This window comes from Haemorhous mexicanus, chromosome 3, assembly GCF_027477595.1.
Source record: "Haemorhous mexicanus isolate bHaeMex1 chromosome 3, bHaeMex1.pri, whole genome shotgun sequence".
Lineage (NCBI taxonomy): Eukaryota > Metazoa > Chordata > Aves > Passeriformes > Fringillidae > Haemorhous > Haemorhous mexicanus.
The window spans coordinates 32,033,524-32,057,382 of NC_082343.1; the positions used below are offsets into that span (position 1 = coordinate 32,033,524).

General features: G+C 35.6%; 1 protein-coding gene across 4 annotated transcripts in view; it reads left to right on the plus strand.

Annotated features, from left to right (window-relative positions):
- PDE10A (phosphodiesterase 10A) overlaps window positions 1-23,859 on the plus strand; it is a 167,787-nt gene that overhangs the window by 70,041 nt on the left and 73,887 nt on the right. For all 4 annotated transcript variants that reach the window (XM_059841257.1, XM_059841259.1, XM_059841258.1 and 1 more), the window contains exon 2: window positions 2,404-2,532. In XM_059841257.1, the coding sequence (XP_059697240.1) occupies window positions 2,404-2,532 (129 nt within the window). The remainder of the gene's footprint in view (window positions 1-2,403; window positions 2,533-23,859) is intronic.

Below are 23,859 nucleotides of genomic sequence, written 5' to 3' on the forward strand. Positions count from 1 at the left end.
TTAACTCTGCAAACATAGTTGTTAATCTTGTTCTTCTTGCTCCCATCTACAAATCCCCCATTGAGAAAGAACACCTGTGCAGATACCTTTAGTGAAATAAAGAGGGGCAATTTAAAGACTGTTTAGGAATTCTTATATCAGCTCCATGAATTACTTTTCTGTGTAAGGTTAAAGCAGAGTTTTTAGCTTTAGATTGCTGAAGTTGCATAATTTCTGGATATTAAACTTGAGAGCTGTAGACTGAGGTCTTATATTTCAAATTGATATTTTATTGAATTCTGATGTGCGTTTTAGAAAACCCACAGCTTATAAAGGTTTGGATCAAGAAAGAAAGGTTATTTTCACTGAAGAAACAAATCAATCCTTTCAGAATTCCAGCTGCTAATTTTACAATCTTTTCAGGTCATAGGTTTTTACTAGAAGCAAAAAAGTGTTTCTTTGCAGTCTAAAGACAATTTGAAAGTAGCAGACATTTTATGACAAGTCTGTTTTGATCATTTTTCATGAAGAACTTAAAGGGCAGATAAATTTTGGTGACATTTTGATGGCTAAATCTTTAAAACATGGTACTCTTTTGAATGATTCTTAAATTTCCTTTTCAAATTTTCTCACTATGAAATTAAAAATTCTTTTTTAAGGGTCTAAATTTTTCTCATTTGAACAAATTACAGAATTATATTCATGAGTTTGATTTTTTTGTTTTTTTTAGAACATGAGGCAGTGCCTGAACTGGCTATAAAATGAATGATCTTGTTCATTTTGCACTTGTACTTCTTCATAGCTGCGTTATGATCTAACTCTACAAGCTTTCACCTAAGGTTAAGCAATCATGGTAGTGGGGTTTTGCTTGTTTTCACCCCACTTGCTGATTATCTACTTGTCTTACTGATTTATGATATACCTTTTCTTCTTCGCTGACAAAAATCAGGATGCTCAATATCCTCTTATTCAAGTGATTCATATATGGGGAATTGCCTCAAGTAGCAACCTTGTTCTTTGAGGTCATGATATCCAGCAGGAGCTGCCACCTCTGGACTAAAAGGAAGGGTGGTTTAAACCAGTTTTGAGCTGTTGGGGGCTGATGTGGGTGAGGGATGTGGTGCAGCTGGTGTGAGGAAGGTGGTGCAGGTGGTTGATGCTCTGCAGATGAGAGCTCTTGGTTTGTCTTCTGATATTGCTTCCTGAAGACTTTCACAGTGAACATTTGTAAGAGATCTTAAATATTGCCATCATTGACTAGCATTCAAGTTGCACTGCGCCTCTGTTCATCCCATTCTGATACCGTGCAAAGCACAAAATAGGAGCATTGATCTCTTTTTGTACCTTGAATACTCTCTGAAAGAGGTCAGTGTTGTTCAGGGGGGAGTTTCTTTTCTGCTGAAACCTGGCTGCTCTCTGTGCCCAATTTACTATTATATTTAAATACGCAAAACACAAGAGAAAATGGCATATTTAGAGTCATTACAGTGGTTGCTGCTCCTCTTCCCCTCATATCTCATTAGAGTCATTACAGTTGTTGTTACTTCTCTTCCCCTCATATCTCATTAAGGCTTTTGCACTGGGGTGCCTGTTCCCTCTATGGTAGCCTGAAGCCAAGTCCCTCAGGATGGGCTCTTTTTATTGCTTCTCCCTTTGGACAGCCTCAGCACTGCTGGGTTCACCTGCCTTGCCAGTCATTTTGTTTGGGGGATTTGCAAAGTGCATAATCAGATTATTATTTAGTGAGTTTATGAATGTCAGGGATCTAAGATTCTGAATATTTCTTCTTTTTCTGAAATGTTTACTGGAGTTTTTGTTCTCTTGCAGATATTGTAAATACATTTTATCTGCAGTTATTTTCATTTTTGATAAGTAAGTTATTAAAGCAATGGAAGCGTGCCTGTGAAAACAGTTTATACATCTAGAGTAACTTAAGTAATTCTAATATTTGAAAATTGCATATGATTTTGGTGTTCCATAATATTTTGTGTTGATTTTGCTGCCATTTGCAGTGAGAACACTGAATTTGGTGCTCTGTTAGATATCCCAGTTCGCCTTCTTCTATCTCCATCTAACCCGTTTCTTTATCAATATATCATCCTGCATAGCTTGGAAATAATTTTATAGTCACAATTATAGTCATGAATTCCTATCTGGCTATTTTTCCTGGATAATGTTTATGTGTATGCCTTCAGGAGACTTTTTGTACACAGTATCTTGTGTGGCTACACTTTACTTCTGCTATTTTCTACATTACAACTTACTTTTTTGACAGGATATTACTCTCTCTGTTCTATTTAAATAGTCATATATTCAATTAGTGTGTAAAACAAAGGGATATTGATTCTTGCTGGTCTCCAGGTATTTTCTTCATATGAGGGAGTTCACACCAATAATGTAATCAATTAATGTTCTCTCTTTCAGGCTTAACAGATGAAAAAGTGAAGGCGTATCTTTCTCTTCACCCCCAGGTACTGGATGAGTTTGTGTCAGAAAGTGTAAGTGCAGAAACTGTGGAAAAATGGCTAAAAAGGAAAAATAACAGACAAGAAGGTAAGTGCTTTTTATTTGTGATTAATATTTAGCTTTGAACACCTCAGTTATTTTCAGATTTAAAAAGGAAATCTGGTTTTGGTATAACTTGAATATTATAATTTTTGTGTTTAGGTTCTACCATTTTTTTGAAGGCAAAATAGGCTAACATTTTTTAAAATATTTTGAGCCTTTTGATATTTTTATTTTGAAATATACTGGTACTAACATCGGAAGTTTATTTTACCCATTTTGAATTGCAAATACTATCCATCAACCTGTAGTGTCTATATTGAGAACATTACTAGGTTTTCTTGAATCAAAAATTGATAAGTTTTGAATTAAAATTATCCAGTATGCCTCAGTAAATTACTCGATATGCCATCTCAAAAGTTCCTACTTGCAACATGTAATTAAGTAAATTATAGATAAGAATGTTGACACAGACATTATAACTCAGTGTCTTAAATTCTGGAGGTATTTCTGTTGTGTTGCTTTAGGTAAAATACCTTGCTAAATTGACCCAGAAAACTTTGTTTTGAGCCACCATTGGGTTGACAATGATCATAAATTTTGTAATGATCTTAAATTTTGTGAGATTTTCTGCAAGCATAAGATTCATGCAATTCTAATTCAATGATTGATAATGTATCAGGAAAAATGCAAAGTAGGAAATTACCAAGAAGGTTAGGGAAGAAACACTGGTTTTACTCAGTGGCTGACTTCTAAGGTGTTTAGGGTTTTAAGTTCTAATGATAATTCTTATTTCAAATAGAGGGGCTATTGTTACTTACTAGAAGATAGTAAGAATTATAAAAAAAGAAAAAAAGATGGTGGACAAGGGATTGAAAAGGCTATATTGAGCCAGATTTTTGGTGGTGATGACTACATATCGTCCTAAGGTGGCAATAAATTTTTGTTGGCTTAAAGAGATTACCTAGAAGCAGAATAGAAGTATATAGCAATAGATGGTTTACTACTTTCCTGGTAGTTTGGAAACTACAGCAGGAGGCCTATTGTTATAATCCATAACAGCAATCAGAAAAAACCAGTTATGAATCAGGGGAAAAGGTTGTGACAATGCTTTTTGTAAAAAGATGATGAAAAATACTTTAATGTTACCAGAAATTAATAATTCTCGGTTTTATGAGCTACGTGCATTTAAAAATAATAATTTTATCTAAGGGGCTTGAAATTACTGTAAGAAATCAGTGTGTGTTTGAAACACACTTTATAGTGTGGGTTAAGGATCTTTAGGCTAAAACCAAATAAATGCTTTGAGAATTTTTAGCATCAAGAATCATATTTGCTAAGTGGAATTTATTACCAGTTGCTCAAAGTTTTCAATTTTTGAGGAGAAGGCTATAAATGAAAGATAAATTTTTGTGGAAGTCCTCATAAAAATTTTTGTGGAAGTCCTCATAAAACTTTTTGTAGCAACTGCAAAAGTGATTGCTGATCATTACCCTAGTGAAGTTTTAATGTGAACAGATACTACAGTGGGATTTGTCTGGTTTTTTCATACACTTTAAAAATTCTATATTATGGCTAATTTTCCCCAAACTTGTATTAAAAGTGTCAAGCAATAATTATGCTACCATTAGCATTTAGCTTCATTCTGTTATCATCCTACATGCCTTTCTGCCTCCCCTGCTACTTCCCTTTTGCTGACAGTGATCTTTAAGGTGGCCGTAGTTATTACATTAAAGGCAGTCATGCAGGTGGGGCTTCTTTAGTGCTGGATTTTAGATAAAAATAAGCACAACCAGATTTAAAACTACACTTGCCAAGTAAAACAGATTCATTTGAATGCATTTTGTGTAGAGAATGAAATGGATACTTATGAGCCTTGTCTGTGATTTTAATGTAGAGAGATAAAGTCTACATTTATATGAAATATTTCTGATAGCAGCATATCCTAATCTTTCAGAAAGCAATATTTCAGGAAAGAAATCTGCTAGATGATTTACTCCTTTCATGTTATGTATGTACAAATTCTACTGCCTGAGTTATGGTGGCATTGAGAAACAAGGGGGAGAGGATGGAACTGATCTTTTTCGTGTCAGCACGGAACTGTGGTGACTTGAAGTGACTGTGTAGCCTAAGTCACTTTACATCAGGGGGGTATAATTTTCCCTCTATCCCTTTTGCTTCAGTCTAGTCTACTTTACAAATGCTCACATCATGTAATGTGATACAGCTGGAGAAGTAAGCTTTGTTTTTAGGAGGAAGTTGCCAGGCAGGCAAAAGGCTGTTTTGAGGTCTCTGGCTTAGTGTCTGTACTCTTACACGTTGGTGACGCAGAACTGTCATTAACCTATATGCAGAAATTGTGTCCTGCCTGATTTACAGACATCCAGCTGTGTGTACCCTTCAGCCAGAAGTCAGTGGGCCTGCAGCCAGGGTAGTTTATCTGAATTTCATTAGCATGAACTGAAATGTCTGATTTAGACTTAAATGAACCAAAATTAATCCGTGACTGAGATTCAATAGATTAATTGCTGTAAATTGTTTGGGGTTTTATTTTAACCTAAATTATTAAAAAGGGAGGAAATCATTAAATATTGCAGTGTTTAAGGTATAAATATATCCTAAAATCTAATGAGTTGAGTCCACAGTGTGTTAGATCTTGTATAGATTGAAATTTGATCATGACAGGTTGATTGTGATGGTGATCTGTCTGGAATTATAAGACTTTTTTTTCTTTAACTTATTTTTTACTTTTCCTGGTATATTGGAAAAAAACTGCAAAGGTAGCATTGGAAAGGAATGCTGCTTATGCTGATATTTGGGTATTCACTGCAACTTTTTGAACTCTGACTATTTTCTGCTGTTCAATTACATGTTCAGAACAAACCCAGGCCTTGTATTAAGAATTTCCAAACAACTCTCTTTGTAATACACAAACACTTCAGTTTTAAATTTTTGCTATCTAGTTCATGGCAGAGTTAATCAGCCAGAAGGAGATCTTTTCTTTTCCAGATGCCTGGATATAGTACTCACAGAACTCATGAGACTTCTTCCATTGTCCTCTTTCATACCATTCAAGCAAAAGTGGCAGATGATTGTAGCCAGAACCATAATATTAGGAAAGCTTTAGACTCTGCTGCTGGATAGATCCTCATCTCCCAACAAAATTTTCAGAAAAATATTTATAAACTCCAACCTTAATTATATTATTTGAAACTTCACTGCCACAACAACAAGAGGCTAAGCACATTGATTACAAGCCAGATGTGCATTTTTTACACTGTTGATACTGAATGTTGTAGATGTCTTTTCTAATCTTTTTAATTGCCTCTTATAATAAGAAGAAAGGACAAACTGTACTGACACACCATTTCTACATGGAAAGCTGCCTATATTACTTAAGAAACTCATCACTTCCCTTGGCCCTCATGTTCATCACAGTGCATGACCATGTGCTTAATTACTAGTGAATCTGGAAACATTAACAGCTTTGTACAATAATTTTTTTCCAGCCAAATTTGCCAACAACATATAAAGCTATGTATAGTGGGAACTTAAGGTGTTTTGTCATTGTTAATACAACTGTTGTTAAGTGATTAATAAATGCAATTTTAAAAAAATTAAATGGAAAGTACATGATATGACACTGATTATACCCAGAACTTATAATCTTTTAAGTGTAATTGAATTACTGCATTTCCAGGAACCTGATTTTTCATAATCTGTTAAAAAAAATGAATTAGAAATTAGTTGCTTGATAGAAGTATGGCATTGGTGTAATCCTTGAACCATAATAGCTGCATCATTGACACAAAATAAAGTTTCACATAAATAAAAGTAAAAAAGGGATTTCTGTTGCTGCAGTTTCAGGTTTTTAGATATCAGCATGGTAAGCTTTAAAGTTGGCTACAGTCGTGTAAGAGACAAAGCAGTGAGTTTTTGAGAGGTGTTGATGTGTGGCTCTATTTAGGGAGCAAGTCTGTACTTAGGTTTTTATTGTTAAGGAATACCAAAGTACATATTTCTGCAACAGATCATAGTTATTCCATTCTTTGCTCTTTGAATTATGTTATTTATTCCTGCTTTTAAAAGGTGGTGTATAGAGACATGTTATTTGCAATTTGCCTAAGATTATTCAATAGGTGAAAGGATGGCTAACATGCATTTCCATAAGCAAGGATAGTGTATATAAAAAGATACATGTAATGTGGTTTTGTGTCAGTATGTGTATGCTAAAGAGATGTCAGCTTGCTCCCAGAATTACAAAGAAAAAAATGGAGCCTATTTTTGATTTGTCACTTTTTGAGGACTGTGCCTTTTTGCACCGACTGAGCAGAGATGCCTGTTCTGTAGTGCAGGGTAGTAGCTGTAGAACTGTGGGTGAAGGATACCCATAATCTGGAGACTGTCACTGCTGTGATGCTCCACAGCTTGTTGCAATTCTGATTTCTCCCCAATCTAGGCCAGAGGAGCTGATATGGCAACATGTTAAACACCTCCTTGATTTATAATTAGTGCCTTAATATTTCATTGATGCTGCTGCTGTTTTATTCTGATGCACCCCTGCTGTGCTTATGTTTGTGACATCCAAGCAGGGCTTCTTATTACCAGACCCTGCTATTTACATATTTTGATGCCTTTCTTGGATTTTACTTTTTTGTTTTTCTCAAAATAAGACAGAAATGTTGTATCTTCCAATTCCAACTGGAATAATTGCTTGCTGTGTTCTTGGTCTTCATTCAGTGTTTGCCAATGGCCAGTTCGATACAAAATGTTGGTCTAGGTGGTCTTGTTGGTCTGAACCAAGGTAACTTGTGATACTGACAGGTGCTACTTTCCTGGGATAATATCCAGACTGACAAAATTTGTCTCTATTGTCAATGTTTTATCAGAAGAGTTGCAATAATGTCTGGGGGCTTTACTATGTAGAACCTATTACTCTGTGTATTTCACACAGTGCTCACTTCCATGGAGGTAAAACTCATTGGTAGACTTTTGTATACCATAGTTTGCAGGTTGCCATTTTTCATGTGTCTAGAAAGTTTATGTTAGTATCAGTATTTCAGAGGCAAACAGGTGGAGGCACTTCTCAGTTCTGTGATGGAGCTCTACATAGGAATGCCATTTTAGTCCAGATAATGAAAATGGAATACATGTGTCAGAGGTACAGAAGAATTTTGGAGCAGCTGTCTTGGGAGATTTGTATTGTGCCATTGCTTTTAGAAATGGTTTTATTATTTCCTGAAAGACTCAGTATAATTGTCTGAGGTGAAATGGTTTGTTTTGTGCGTGACCAGTTCAAATTTTTTATTTATTGTTTTCTCTTAATCAATCAGAAGAGTATGAGCTTATAAGTGGGCTCATTTTGGCAGTGAAAATATTGAGAAGGAGTTAAGGAAAAAGTTCTCCCTGTTGTGTTGTCAGTCTGTTTTTTTGGACAGAAAAGGTTAATGGAAAGGATATTTAGGTTTGATAGAACAGGATTTTTTTAAAGTATTGATAGAACAGGATTTTTTTAAAGTATTGATAGTGCAGAAATACTGAGCAGTGGCCTCTTGGTAGATAATACTGAGGTCCTGAGTGATGATGAAGTCTTTTGTTCAGTGTGTGTCTCAATGTTGAAGCAGTTGCTAATTTTATTCTTTGTTATTTGAATGTTTATCTCTAGCAAACTCCAAACAATACAAAAAATTGCATGGTACATTTTTTCCTTTTAATTTGCTGAACAGTGTGAGAGTTTATTGTCTGATTGTTTTGGGGGTTTTTTTGAGCGGGTCAGGTGAAAGAGGTGATTTTTCTGTTTTTCTGGAGTTTTGCATATTTAGAATTGTTTAGATGGTAAGAGATTTGCAGAAGGTAATCCTTTAATGACGATATGTTTGGTCTTAGGAAGTAGACGTCACTGCTTGGTCTGAGTTCCCTCTTGAACTAATTATGTTAATCACATTATATCTAGAACAATTATTCTCAACATGTACTTATACTAATGTTTGTTGTGTCTTTGTTAAGCTTGTATTAGGAGTGTTTATGTTTTTTCTGTCTGCTCAAAACCACTGTTTCTCCTTACTTCTAAGCCTGGCTTCACAGAATCATTTTCTGTGCAGTACCGCTAGTTATATTAGAAAATAAACAGATGTTCATTTTTGTCATTTCTCAATTTTTCAGTAAATTAGGACTTGGAACTTCTTTTATTATCACACTGAGAAATAGGTTTTTCGCTTTCCTTACTATTTCTCTTCAGTTTACATTTTGAACATTTGCAGATGATCAATTTCGTTCTAGAGTGGGCAGTGTAAGAGAGCTAGGATTTCAATAATGGGTTAATTAACATTATGTGGAATACAAAACCATTTCCCTCCTGTGCCAGACAGTTCTCCTGAATGTTGTCTGGCCCCGCTGATCTTTGTTTTCAGATTGTTTCTCTCCTAGAAACTAATCTTTGTTTTTAGAGTAAAAAATCAAGTCAACAAAATAAAAAAATCTCAGTAATTGGTGGAGAGGATCCATTTTGCTGATGTATGTGGAGACTCTATACCCACATGGCCAACACTTTTTAATAATGATTATTTATGTCAATGTCAACTAACCTGTTTTACCAGCATTGAAATGGAGTAGGAATGTTCCCATGGTCTGTAAGCTGAGAAAGAAAGAAATAACAAGGGAATAGTCATTAACTTTTATGGGACTTTCAAATCCAGCTATAGAAGTATTAATTTGATTAATCTTGGCTAGACAAGGCCTGTAATCAAAGATTGACCAATAAGGATAAAAACACAAAATGTGAAATAATTACAGATATTCTCATTGCTTGTTCTGTCCATTAAATGAGACTTACATCTTTGAGGGAAGAGAGGTATGCAGTCACCCAGTGTGATAGTCTGTTACACCACATGTGCGCAAAGAAAGGATATTTATTCATGGGTGTTCTTTATGCGAGTAGTGAAAACTCAGTTCAGCAAAGTTCTCAATGTCTTATCTGTATATTATATATGCATAGAAATTCTGCATCTCTTTTGTATCACAGGAAGTACAGGAAGCCCTGAGGATGAATGAAAATTCATCTTTTACAGTGGAGATGTCTAGTTGGATATAAATGTTAATGCCATGCTTTAAATGTTTCTCATGTTTCTGTGGGCAGAAGCAATTAATGATATTTAACTTAACCTCATATTGGCTATTAGTGAGGATTTTCAGCAGAAATTTTACTTCTGAAACTGCTCTGATGTCTTAAGGCTTTGAAATCAGATTGCATACACAGAACAGTAAATCACAGACATAGTATGGGCTTGTTGAAGACCAAAAAATGTTCAGTGTGTGATTCTGTAGTGATTTAGCTAATCATGGTGGTGATTTGGTTACTTTGTCTTTTAAAATATCTATGATGAGATGGAATTTTAATCTAGTTGTCCTGTGTTTGTTTATCAGATCAGATTTAGTGCAGCTAATTGAAAGTGTGTACTTTTCATGGTGAGTCATAGATACTCCCTTTATTTGTCCTAGTGGCCAGTGGTAGATCAAGTTCTTTGTCCAAAAATTACTTCTTCATACTCTTCATCTTGGCAATGAAAAATCCTGTCAAATATCTTTCAACTGGACTATAATAAACTGCTTTTGTTTTGGTGGTTTTTTTTGTTGTTGTTGTTTTTTGTTTTGTTTTGTTTTTTGGGGTTTTTTTGTGTGTTTTATGAATGAAAGTTAAATTATATTCCCACGTCATTCAGCGAGAGGAAGGCCCTAAGTATGGTTTCATTTCCATCAATTTACTTCTATACATTCCCTAATTGCTCCTTCAGGAGATTATACCTGTTTAAATATGTTGGAGGAGGAATACATGTATTACACATAAGTTAACACTGCTGCCTCTGCTTAGCTGGCATTGAGGTTTTTTGTGTCACAAATATTATTCAAATACTTTGAAGGTGTTATTAAGCAATGTAGATAGAAATTATTTGGTTCAAAACATGTACTCACATTTCAGACAGTAAAAAATCCAAAAACAAGCAGACCCACAAAATTTTGGGATGAACTCTTTTCAATGACCTTCAAAGATATTGGACAGAAAATCCAGGTATTCGAGAAAAAATCCTCCTGAAGGTTATTGAGGTTCTAAGAACTTGGATGTGAACTATGGAATTCCTAGACAATTTTCACTACAGAGGACTTCAGTATTCTGAGAGGAATGTTTATTTTCATAAGCTCTCTGAAAAAATGGATGCATACTAGGATAGTAAAACTTCATTTGTCCTGAAAATTAAATCCAGATGCATAGAAACTGTGAAGAATCTCTTGAAGTGTCAGATAAAAAAAGGTTTGGTTGATCTTTGCCTCTGAGGCTTACTTGCATGGCATGTGACATCTATGAGGCTAAACAGCTTTTTCTTGACACCCAAATAGGATCTTGCATCCAAGCTACCATCTGGAGTAGTCCTGGGCAGGTGTTAGTCCTCTCATCTGATCCCAAATATTGTTTTGGGAAAGTGCAGATTGGCAAGATCCAAGCTATGCTTTGAGTGCAAAGTTAATCAGGTCCTGCTGATATTCAAGCCTGGTCTACAGCCCTAATTCCTGCATTCCTTTAGGCCTAGACTGAATTAGCTATTGCAGCTAAAAGAGGGATGCTACGAATATAGAGGGAAAATCTGCCATTGGAGCTTGGGAACAGCTAGAGAGCTTAGCTAGATGCAGCCAAACAGGAAGCATCATTAAGTCACTGTGGAAATTTGAGGTTAATTTGAAGTTCAGATGCTCTGTACAGGTAATAACACCTCCTGAGGATACACAGAAGAGCAAAGTTAACCAGATGTGTAGGTGTCTCTAATCTGTATTTCTAGAAGTCTAAAAAAAAAAAGAGGAAGAATGGAAGTATTTTTTTTTACATGGATCTCTTTGTTGATACAATATATGTGACAAGCTAACATTCCCATCAGCACAGCAGAGGGGAACAGTGAACTATTTGACTAGCATCATGTGAGGCTTGGAGGAATCACTTCACCTGACTTTATCAATGGTGAATAAACCTGGATAACAGTCCACTGAGTTTAATTGTGTTTAATTATTTTAATTCTTTAGACACTTTGAGTGAAATGTCTGACTGTCAATTATGGAAGAGGAGGAGATTGTGTTGTGTATGGTCATTTTCTCTAGGTCTGAGGGCAATGGATCTTTTTTTCCCCCTGTGGAACGCTTAAAGCTCAGCTGTAAGGAGATTTTTCAGGAAATTATAATGGGTTATAAAACCAGTGTCAGTTGGTGTTGAGCCAATGATAAGTATGAATTTTACTTGAAGGATTTGTCTTGTTTAAGCATAAGGACAGAAAAGCTAAGAAAGAGTTAATTGCCTAATTAGGTGAAAGAATAATTTCTTCTCAGAAGAATTATTGTTTCTGGTTTTTATAAATTCTGTGAAGACATTTACATCTACTGATCTAACTGTATGGCACCTAAGGATGCTCAGTTACTATGCATAGATCTTGTGTTCTTTTGTAGGAGGTTTGTTGTTGTGGCGGGAGTTAGCAAGGTCAGAATTTCTTGCCCTGGCTAGCTCATCTAGTTCAATTCAGCCAGAAAAAGACCCCCAATTCTTATAGGGATGTTATCACTTTATAAAGCCTTTCTTCCTTATTGTCTTTACACTATGATGACTTTTGTGATGCTGCCACCAAACAGAAAGGGATTCTTTATTCTGCAAAAGACCTGAACTGTAGCAGAAGTTTTATAATTATGACTGTCGTGATGAAGACAGTTGACAGACTTACCTTTTCCATAACAGAAGAATGAAGGGCACCCTGCAAAACAAATTGACTACAGATTTGAAACAACAGGATGTCCTTTTTCACACAACCCAGGCCTAAATTATGAACCCATTAGCATAATATATTTGAGATGTTAAAAATGTAAATGGGTTCAAAAAGTGATTAGACACATTCCAAAGAAGAAATACTTCATCAAGAGCTGTTACATACTATGATCCTGATGCAGCCTCCAGCTGAGAAAATTCATAAGCATCTGATTGCTCTGAGGACATACTGGAGTAAGTATACTCTGTACATCTGTAGTCTGTGTTTTCTCTCTTTTTCATACTGTGTAAATTCTTCATATTCTTTTCCTATTTCTTTTCTAAATGAGCTAGTTACTAGCCATTGTCATAGGCTACAAACTCGAGTAGATGGACTTTTGGTTCAGCAGAACAGGGTCACTATTCTCTGTCATTATGCTTCTCTTATGCTTTTCTGGGATTTATGTACCACCCGTTGTTAGAATTGCGAGTCAGATTGTCTTAACTCATTTGAATATGCTGGAAAAGAACTGGGTTCTTGTACAATAACACATTGTTTATGAATCTTAGATAAGCTGCAAGAGGTCTCTTCAGTTATAACAATAAGGCATCTTTGAAACTCTTTGGAGACAGCACCTTATTCAGAGTTATGTTAGCTGCAGTACTGAGCTAAACAGTTTTATTCTTTCTTTCAACCTGCAGTATGCAGAGCTACCCATAAGTGATGAACTTTGGCCCCGGAAAAAAAGTTTCTCTAGTTGAAATTGCTGAGTAGCAGTGATTAAGAGACTTTCTCACATTTCTTTTTTTTAATGCAAAGGTAGAATGTTTTGTTGTTTTGTTGTTTTGTTGTTTGTTCAGGTAGCAGGAGGGAACTCTTTTACAGGGTGCTGGGTTCTTATCCAAATGTGCTGGTTTAATTTCATCTTTCATTAAGTGTGGGGAGTGAAAGGGAAAGAGAAAAAGCATGCTGGTGTTGATGAGCAAAAAGGATTAGGAAATTAATAAGACACCATCCAATAATAGGTGTGGGAGGAGGAATGCCTGTGAGTTTTTGAAGGGTTTATAGCAATCAGGTGTAACTGACATCAGGTTTTGGTGACTGGAGTGGAGAGGGGGCAACAAACTTGTTACATTAATAGTAATTCAGTCCTAGAGGGTTCATTGTGAACACTTGGAAATATCTTCATGAAGTGCATCAGGTATTTGTATTGTAATAAAGAGACGTTTATTCTGGGGAACTTGCTGAGCAGTGATTTTGGATTTACAGTAAGCACTTGGGGAGACTTGTCAAGACAACTTTTCAAGCTAGTAACTACACAGTGACCCTTCTTTTCAAATCAGAGTTGTCATGATCAGTGAATGCCCTTCTGGAAGAGGAGGTTATTTCAAATGGAGCTTTAAATTACCACAATGTGCTTTTTTTGGCATTGTGTTACCTAGGAAGCCATGTCATTGTGACACCTGCTGGTTTGCCATCATATATTTCACAGTCAGTCATGAATGTGCTCAAAGAATAATCTGAGTTCTCCCTATTGTCTTTTACTTTTCTTAAACGAAATTTTAGTTTTACAGATAGTTGTTTTTACAAATGTGTACTATTATCATGTTGTGTTTTACAACTATTCTCTGGCCAAAACAATTTTTGGAGAAAATTACTGCCATCTCCCCATCTACCAATATGATTGTATTTTAAAAAATATATTTATGAGGAGTAAACAGTGGCCATAAATCTCTGATACATTGCAGTGTTTCAGGTACATTTTGTAGCAGCCAATTGTATATACACCAAGTACAGTGAATATATAGACATACATCCAAGTACAGAAGAAATGGCACAATATAATAGATGAAAAGGGTATTTGCAAGTATTTTTTCAAGTTCTGAGAGCGTTTTTTCCTTCATCAAAAACTCTTTGTTGCACTGATTAATAAAAGTAATCAAATTTTGAATCAACACAGTTTGAGCAGGTATAGAAACACTTTTAGCTCTTTAAAATTCACAGTAGATGTCACAGAACAATATTGTAGAGTCACAAAAACATAGGGAATCACAGAAATACAGGTCCAGTCTAATATTTTTTAGTGACCATATTTAGATGTAAACACTGATGAGTGAACTACTGGTCCATGTTGGCAGTTTTGTACTTCACAAATAGGTCTTTATGATTGGAGAGTGCACAGGCTCAAATTCTGGAATAAATACTACAACTGAATGTTTCTACACAGTCAGATTTATTTAAACATTGCTGAGATTGGCCCTTTTACATAGGGGCATAAACAAGATTCTTTTAAACACACATTGAAGAAACTCACCAAAACTAGGCTGTTTTTCTGGATGGCATAGGTGTTTTGTATGTTTTCTTTGCAGTGTGACAATGGCAATGCAGTTTCTGTTCAGAAATGTGGACAACTTGTTATAATTCAGAATTCAGCATTTTTTAGTTTATCTAGCTGTCCATCATGTGGAGATGCTTCTGGAGCACTTCTAGGAAAATACACATTCTAAGAGACTCTAGCAATATTTCTGGGAGCAGCTTAAAAAAATTCATTAGGTGGGTTTCTGATTGTTAATGGTGCCAAAATAATTGTTTTAATAGAAACAATGAAAGGAGAAAAACTATATATACAGAATCCTCAGGAATAAATGCCATGTTGGAAGTTCAGCTTGTTTATTTCCTTTTGTCTTCTTGTAAATCTAGTTAAAGGGGGAGAATATTTGATTTAGATTTTCTTCATTCTTAATAAATGTGCATAAAATCTTGGTTAATACTGGAGTTACAATAATTGTTTTTCTTTACTTTTATGATGCATCTTAAAGTAAAATCTTATTTCAAATAATACTATATTTTTTCTGCAAGTTTTCTCAGCTCCACAATTAATTAGCTGAGTTTTTGAAGAGCTCTCTCTTCTACAGACTTAAGAAATTATTGGCTTTTTCTGAGTGGTTGTCTTTATGTAGATGTTCAGGCATTGAAATCAACACTGGCTTAGCTCAGCATCATCTTATTGATATTTATACCTTATTTTCCTTTTAATAAATAGGCAGAATGAAAGCTGGCATTACTAAATTTTCTCTATCTCTCTAGGCTTATAATTTTAAAAATATATATTAATATATTTCTTAATTCAAGTATTGTTAGAAGCAATACAGTTTTCCTAGGTTTTCATTCCAAGGTCTGCTATTTCTTTTATATGTTACAGTGATGGAATAAGTTTCCTTAGTCTCAAGGTTCTCTCTGTCTCATGATGTGTCCAAATCCCTCAGATATTGTTATCTTTCACTACTCTTTCAGAAAGATGGATTTTCTTAAGAGAGTGAAGAAACAGAAGCATTTTTTTGTACAGTAATTAGGGGAGATTTGTGTCAGAGACAGGAAGTCAGGAGCTTTCTGACTTCATAAAACTTTGGTGAATTCTGATTCCATTTTTACCTCTTAGAAAAAAATATTTAATAAGAGCTCCTGCCCTGACTGTTTTCATATCCTTGAGGCTTCATTTATGCGTCTCAAAAGGTTAATGAAAGCCTTTGCTGTGGTAAGTGACAAGCTCACACATTTTAAAAAGGAGAATTAAGTAAAAGAACAGGCATTCTCACCTGTTTTCTTTTCATTTCATTACATTTCATTCTTACCAGGACCTCTTTTTGGATATTTGCATCAGATACCACCTTTGGTTTTGAAAATTTTTTAAAAGCATGTCCAGGATCCAAGCCTGGAGGAGAAATCTTTGGAAACTGGCTTGGTAACTCCTGTGTTTCCTCAAGGATAAAGTATTGAATTTCTGTTCTGACTTCTCAGTAATCATGTTATCTCAGTCTGACCTTTGCTTTGAAAGTACCTCAGATTAGTTGCAAGAGATTGTATTTAGTTAAATGTATTTCATTTGACGTATTTAATCTTTGCAATTTTTGCTTTTAGTGGTTGTACAAAGTCTGTGTTGAGTTCCAGATACCAGCATCTATATACACAAAGCTACAGTTCATTTTGTTAATTTTTATAGAAAGACCTGGGTTAATACAAAAGTAGAATGTAATTTTTCCATAGAAAAGATATCTGGAGTTCCTTATGACCAGTTGAAATGCTGCAGAAAAATACACAGAAAACAGTGGTGCCTTTCTTTGAGTTGATGATACAAAGCACTTGTTGTTGTGCTCCTAAAGCACATCTAAGGATGAAGTCTCAGTGACTGTCTGAAAAGTTACTCTATGCCAAAAATAGGTTTAAAAGAATAGGTCAGTAGCTATGTATTTGCTCCTGCCGTTCATCCTGAACTTGTATCAGAAGAACCCTCCAAATTTGCTTATAAATCCTCATCTTATTGAGTCATTGAACAAATTCAGAATCTTACAAATATTCTCACTACTAGTTTCAGCATTTACTAGAAAATTACTGCTCTGAAGATTAGTGTTTCAAAGATACTGTGGCATAATACATGAAAAACTGAGCTACTCTGTCAGTAGAGAAGCTTAGAAAACAGCTTACCTGCTTATCCCATTACAGCTTACTCATGCTTTTTGTAAACATCCTTAGCAACATTCCCAGTAAAGATAAGGAAATGAAATGGCTTTACCAAGTGGTTTCCTTCTTTCCCTTATGTACTGAAAGGAGAGCCCTTTGGGGAAGCATGGGACAGATGAGAAAAGGACAAAAGCAAGACTAGATGCATGTAGGCTACGAAAAGGTAGAGTGGATTGTGTGATCTATTGCTGATGGCAGGCTGAAACACTCACCCTTTTCAACTAGTTAGCACCCCATAGATGCAAACAAATATGTAGTATTTTTTCTATTCATTTTTCTTTCTGGTTTTCATTCCCATGATGCTGCAAAGCCTGGGTTTCTTTGGGCTTAAAGAAAGCCTAATTTCCAGGATATTACAAGTTGCATTTTAAGTAATAAGTCCTGTTTATATTAATATTAGCTGTCAACTTAAACCAGCATGCTAGAGTGGGTTTCTAAAAGAATGCATGCAGTTATATACTTGTTTTATGTTCATGGGAAATCTTTATGCATCAAATTAAAGGACACTTGCTTAATTATGTATGGAAAAAGAAGTAAGTTTAGTGACTGGTAATATTTTAAATGAGAACTTTTAAAGTACTTAATAAGGGTTTTGGCTCGTTTTCGTAATTACAACGTGATGTTAAGTAGGAGAACACAGGATTCCATCATTAAAAATTATTTCTGACTATTTATTTTGCTGTGTTTTCTGTGGATCAAATTATGTACAGTATGGTTATGAGTAGCATTGATCAATTAATAGACTAAATTGAAAGACTGTTTTCCTTTATTTTGCACTCTAAACTACGTCCCGATAGGTTGCCAAAGAGAATGTGTCTTTGGGGACAGAACCCAGTCTGCACCACACAGCTGACTGCCAGGCCTTCCCACTGGAAAGCCAGCCATTATTTTCTATTCTCTACTGCACAGTAGTGTGCATCCACCCATTTACAACATTGAGCCTAGCTTTTTATTTTTTGTTAATCTTTTGTATTTGATATTCATAGGAATAAATTTTCTCTAGCCTTGTAGGTCATATTTCTCCCAAGACAAAACTGAAATATAATAGGTGCTTTTTTTTTTTTTAATGTTTTTGAAAAAAGTTGTAGTCTCTAGCAATGGGTTTTTCTTGGAACCTAACACATTTTTACCCTGTCATTGATTTTGTATGCACACCTTATCCAATTTCATTGCCGTACTACAGTCGGCAGGCAAAAAAAAAGTAAGTTAGGGAGTAGGTTTGGATTATTCCAGTATATCTGGAATTGTAATGGAAAAGAAAGTATTAAAGTCAGTGTAAATCAGTTCCTGGAATCACAGGCATTTTTTAGAACAAGGTTAGGGAATCTGCCATTGTGCTGTCAAAGCATATTTCTCTCCATGCTTGTTTTCTATTTGAGATTTGGCTAAATAATTCAAAACTAGGAGGCTGAAGATAATTTTCAATCTTAATGCCCTTCCTCTTTACCTGTTCCTAAAATATTATCATCTAAATAATTGATCCTAAATCATTTAGATGCAGGATGGACCAAAAAGGAACAGCATACTCAGAGGTATGGCTTAGCAGTGTTTGTCTTGATTGTTAAGAAATATTTCAAGATTTGAAGAGAAGTGTGACTTCCTACATAAGCCTTTCTCTGTGTGCTTTACAGCTACCTAAAACATATTATAGCTTCTTATTTATTCCAGTCCTGTGCTAAAGGAAGCTAATAAATAGAAATGAATGTTGATGTGATCATCATGTTCTTTGACTGGAAGAGCCCATTAAATCTGGACATGACTGCAACTACTGCATTTTACTACAGAGGATGTGTCCATTTCTCCAGCCTTAAGGAAGCCATAATTGAATTTTGTTTTGTTAAATATTAAGCTATTACATATGAATGAATTTGTCACATTAAAAAAAATATAAGTAGCAATCATCTTAGCAAAGACAGCTTTCAATGCCTCCTTGAAAGTCTTAGGAATCTCAGGCTCCTTTAGTTGGCCTTGAATAGCCCAGTCATTAGGAAACTGAGATGCCAATGAATCCTGTCAGCTCAAGTGGTGCTCACTCAGGCCAGAACTGTCTTGTTCCTGGCAAATAACTCTGTGGTTGATTTAAGCCTGCACTGCCTGCCCTCAGCTTCCATCCCGGGGTGTTTATATCCAGCCTTTCCCATGCACTGGTCGTTTTGCTTATGTCAGTGTAGATTATATCTATGGCTCAGCCACAGCTGTAAACTGCCACAAGGCAGTGGAGAGAGCACAGACGTGGCAGTTCAGGCTCAAAGTGGTTTCTGCTGGTGTGGACCTGCACCTTGACAATCCTTTCTAGATAGTTTAATCTCTTCTGGAAAAGAGAGTTTCAAATATTCTGATCTGAGATAGCATCCATTGGATCTGATTAAGTAATAGACAAACATCGAAAAAACACTGGATATGGTTTAGGTAATAGAATCAAAGAATGGTATGGTTTGGAAGGAAGCTTAATGCTCATATAGTTCCAAGGCCCCTGCTGTGGGCAGGGACACCTTTCACTTGACCAGGTTGCTCAGACCTCCATCCAGCCTGGCCTTGAATACTTCAGGGATGGCACACCCTCAGCTTATCCAGGTAGCTTGCTCCAGTGCCTCCTCACCCTCTCAGTAAAGAATTTCTTTATTATGTCAAATCCAAACCAACTCTCATTTCAAATCCATTCCCCCTTGTCCGGTCAACACGGGCTCTTGAAAACAGTCTCCTTCCATTTTTCTTGTAGGCTCCCTTCAGGTACTGGAAGGCTGCAATTATGTAACCCCAAAGTCGTTTTTCCAGGTTGAAAAAATTGCCAATTCTCTAACCTTTCCATGTATGAGAGGTGTTCCATCCCTCTACTCAACTTGGTGGTCCTCCTCTGGACACACTCCAACAGATCAGTGTTCTCTTGTGGTAATGGATCCCTCAAAAGAAAAAGTGCTGTGCAATTCTTCAAACTCTGGAAAAAGATTCATGCTTTGAAATTGGACATGCCCCTCTTTGAGTCATTTTCCATGTAGGTATCAAAGCAAGGACTTTCCAAGAATGACATGTTAGACTGAGTAAAATATGCACAGAGAGGACAGGGTGCTTAAAGGAGTTGAACATTAACACAGATTGTACTAATAAAAGTTGCAGAGAGAAGTGGTGTGCATTTGAATAAATATGCACATATGGGAACTGGTATATATTAATTTGGAGTGAAAGCTGAATTTTCAGTTTGTTAGCTATCTCTTTTTATAGTAAATCCATTTTGGCACATTTTGAAAGTGACAGGACTTTGCATCTTATTCAAGTTAATTAGAATCCTAGCAGACACCACTTTACCAAGTCAAGACATTGCTGTGGCTGGAAGAAAGACAATAGAAACTAAGGCAATCAATTACAAATGAGGGATTCCAAAGTGAATTCAGTGTAGGCTAATAATTCAAAATGGTGAAGAGAAGTGCAGATAAAGCACCAGGTATCAAATAAGCCAGTGTGGCACAGCATTTAAAAGCACTGACCTATGTGCTAGATGAATTTGGCTGACCTTTTGTTTATTTCCTAAGGATATCACCTCAGAGAATAACATTTCTGTGTGCATTATTTCTGGAGCTATTTCATTCTTATTGTACATCATAGTATAAATTTTATGTATATATTTAAAAAAAAACAAATGTAACATGCTTTTTCCCTTTTAGCTGTCTTAGAGACTGTCAAACTTGAACTCCTTTTTATAGAATTCAGGCTCAGAGTGCATGGAGTAACTTGGAAGTGACCCTGGAAAATAAATTATTGTTTTATAGAGTTTTTTTTCTGCATTTCTTTTGTGCTTTTGTTTTATTTGGCATATTTGGTTTTGTATACTAACTCATAAATGTGATTTTATAACCCTTATTTGTACTTTTATGCTATTTTGAATCCAGCAGCTTTATTTGCGATATTGCTGTCTTTTTTTGTATAGTTAGTGTTGTCTAATGAACTTATAAATACTTCATTCTACTAGAATTTTAATAATGCCATCTGTTCACTTGATGGAAAATGGCAAAGCACACTGAAGCACTACATTTTTTTTTTTTTTTTCTTCTTGACAGCTGTATTTTTAAAGCTTATGATTTAAGTTTCCAGCTTTCTTTTTTCATTACCAGTAGCAGTGAACAAGATTGGAAACAAAAGTTGTTTTTTTTTTTTTTTTTTTTTTTTTTTTTGTGCAAATCTTACCTTGTGACTTACATGTATGGTTTTCTTGAGTTTTTTTGATCTGTGTAAACAGTATTTTTTGAGGGTTTTTTGCTGGATCTTGTTTTCCACCATGGCAGAAAGTAAAATAATCCTAGAGAGGTCAGTATAGTACATCACTGTTGGTGCATCTGACGTCTTTGTACAAGCTGCTTGCTCATCCTAGCATCTTTGTCCCTCTCTTCCTGCATGTCCTCCATTTGAAACTATTTTGAAAGTCTTTTGCTCTTCTTTGTGCTTTTAGTCTTGCTTTATTTAGTTATGTTAATGTTTGTGTTTTGAACCACCAGCGTATTATGTAGTTATTAGGCTGTTCTCTTTGGTGTACTGTTCGGTGACTTACTCTCACTCTTGCAATTAGCTCTCAAAACAAGTCTAGAAATGGTCAGGTCCCCTGGTAGCTCCTCAGGGAATCAGTGCTGCATGTGAAAATTGGGTGGCCTTGTATGTGTGCCCAAGTAGATGTCAGATCCAAATGTGTTAATTAACACAGCTCTGGTGTTTCTGAACTAGGCAGAGATGTAGTATATAAAGAAGTGTCTAAGAAGCAGTTGTATCACGGGGTTGTTTTTCCAAATTCCTCATCCAAGTAGTTGTGTGATGCTTGCTTACGTAAGAAACTTGTGTTGGTGTTGACAGAACTCTGTGGCAGGCCTGATGAAGGAAGTTGGGAAGAACGATGCTGTAACTGACAAATTTTGAGATTCCTCAATCATGACTCTTTCAAAACTATTTTGAAGGCTTGGTGAGAAGGGACTTAGATTATGAATTACCCTTTTCATACTTGCAGAAATAGATTTCTCGCTTGGTTGCTGGCTCTCAGTGTGTGATCATTAGTAGTTCTCTTAGATTGACAATTTGGGAGATAGACACAGCTCCTTATCCCAGCAGGTGGCAACTACAGCCGTGCTGAAGAGGTGCGGTTTGCTCTGATTCCCTTTATTCCACCGACAGAAGTGGTACTTCCACTTCTCTTACTGCTGTGTTAGATATAGTTTATTAGCTTTCCAGCTGATTTCTTTATGTATTTCCTGATTTCTTATTAAGTATTTCAATTAATTTACCATCTGGATTGGATTTTGTTAGTTAAATAAAAAATGCACATGAAAGTAATTTTGTCTTTCATGAACACATCCAGTTCTTCATTTACTCTAAGCTTGTAGATCTGAATTTGCAGTTTTCCTTTGGACATTGGTTATTTTTTTCCCTTCTGAATTCCTTCTGAAATTTCCAGTTTAATCTTCTTCTCTGTGTGTGTGTCTGCGTCACATTTGCCTTGCAACCCCTAAGGAAGGGATGATTTCTGTCACCAAGTGTTTCTCATGTTCCTAATGGCAGAGATACTGTGATTTACCTCCCTTTCTTAATGATTCAAGGAGCTAGATTCTTATGATGGGACTGTCACCAGTGCATGGTAGTACAGCCAGCCTTCAGTTTGAAGCCTGTGTCAAAATTCCTGTACCGAAAGTTGGTATGCAGTAGATTTGTTGGCATAGTGGAGTGTGCGGTGGGCATGCGCAGAAATTGTTAGTCCATTGAGGACTGAGTTCTACCTGTAGATTTTTGTGGAACCTCCTTGGAGAACCAGTCTGGGTCAAAGGATAATCTGGATGCTGATGTGCCAAGGCATTTAATGACCATATCTCCTGATGCATGTGGACCGTTAGGTGCCGGGACTTTGTGTTGTGTTCTGGTGTTGGAGTGTCTGATGTTGGCTGTTACAGCATGGCCTCGAGGTTACACAAGACCAGTCGGAGCTATATAAACAGAGCTTCATTGGGAACATTCTTGTTTTCAGCCAGGGACAACTGGTATTTGTCACAATTTTATCTTGTCTTTTAGTAATGTTCAATAACCTTCCTTAATTACTTCACATAACCTTAATATCATCTTAGGGTTTCACAAGTGGCTGAGTCTCTACAAATTAGTGTATGACCATTGTCATGTGAGCAGTGAGAATCAGCAGAGTAAATCAACAGACCTACTCTTCACTGGGGTATTTAACTTCCTTTAATTTCAAGGAATTGGGTACCAGACTGCTTTGGAGATTTTTTTTGAAATCATAATGCATATATCCCTTGCCTGGAAACTTTTCTAAATCTGGCCTAGCATGTTTAATACTGCACCTGCTATTAGAGAGAGGTAAATTTTTCATTTGTTCAAATGTCAGTAGAAGAATACTGAAATCCACAACACCTTGGATTTTTTGTTGTTGTTGTAGAGCAGCCAAAAAGATAATTTTTAAATTATTTTTTTCTTGTATCATTCCTGTGAACTATAATTATCTGTCATCATAAAATCATTTTAGAATTAAACTGACTACTTCAGGAATTCTTAAGGTGCAGTCATTATCTTTCACAGAGAACTGTCTATAATTTTGTAGTTACATATTCTGCTCCTTTCCACATACTGAAGTTATAATTTTATATATTTCTTAGCAGTCTTCTCATTGCAAGCAAAATGTTTTACTCACAGTGATGGTACTGATAAGTAGTAAATAGTTCAATCTTCTCTTGGTTTCAATCTGTTCATCATGTTAGAGTAACATGTCATTTTTCAAAGACTCCAAAGTCATGAATTATCTGCACATCATTATTCTGTAATATTCGACTCAGTCACTGAGAGCTTGATTATGATTACTAACAAATCAGCTGAAATGTCCTAAAAGCAAAAAGGCTTAATTTGTAAATTTTAATCTGTTTTTTTCATCCTCAGGTTTTTTTCTTGATTAATTTAAATATTTTTTCAGTTTCTTGGTTTTCAGTCTCTGGAGTAAAGTAAATAAAATACATCGCTTATCCAAATATACCTATGTTGTAGTTACAGTATGGTTTCTTCAGAGGGATTGAAATGATTCCCCTGACATAAATATGTTTCACACTGCACC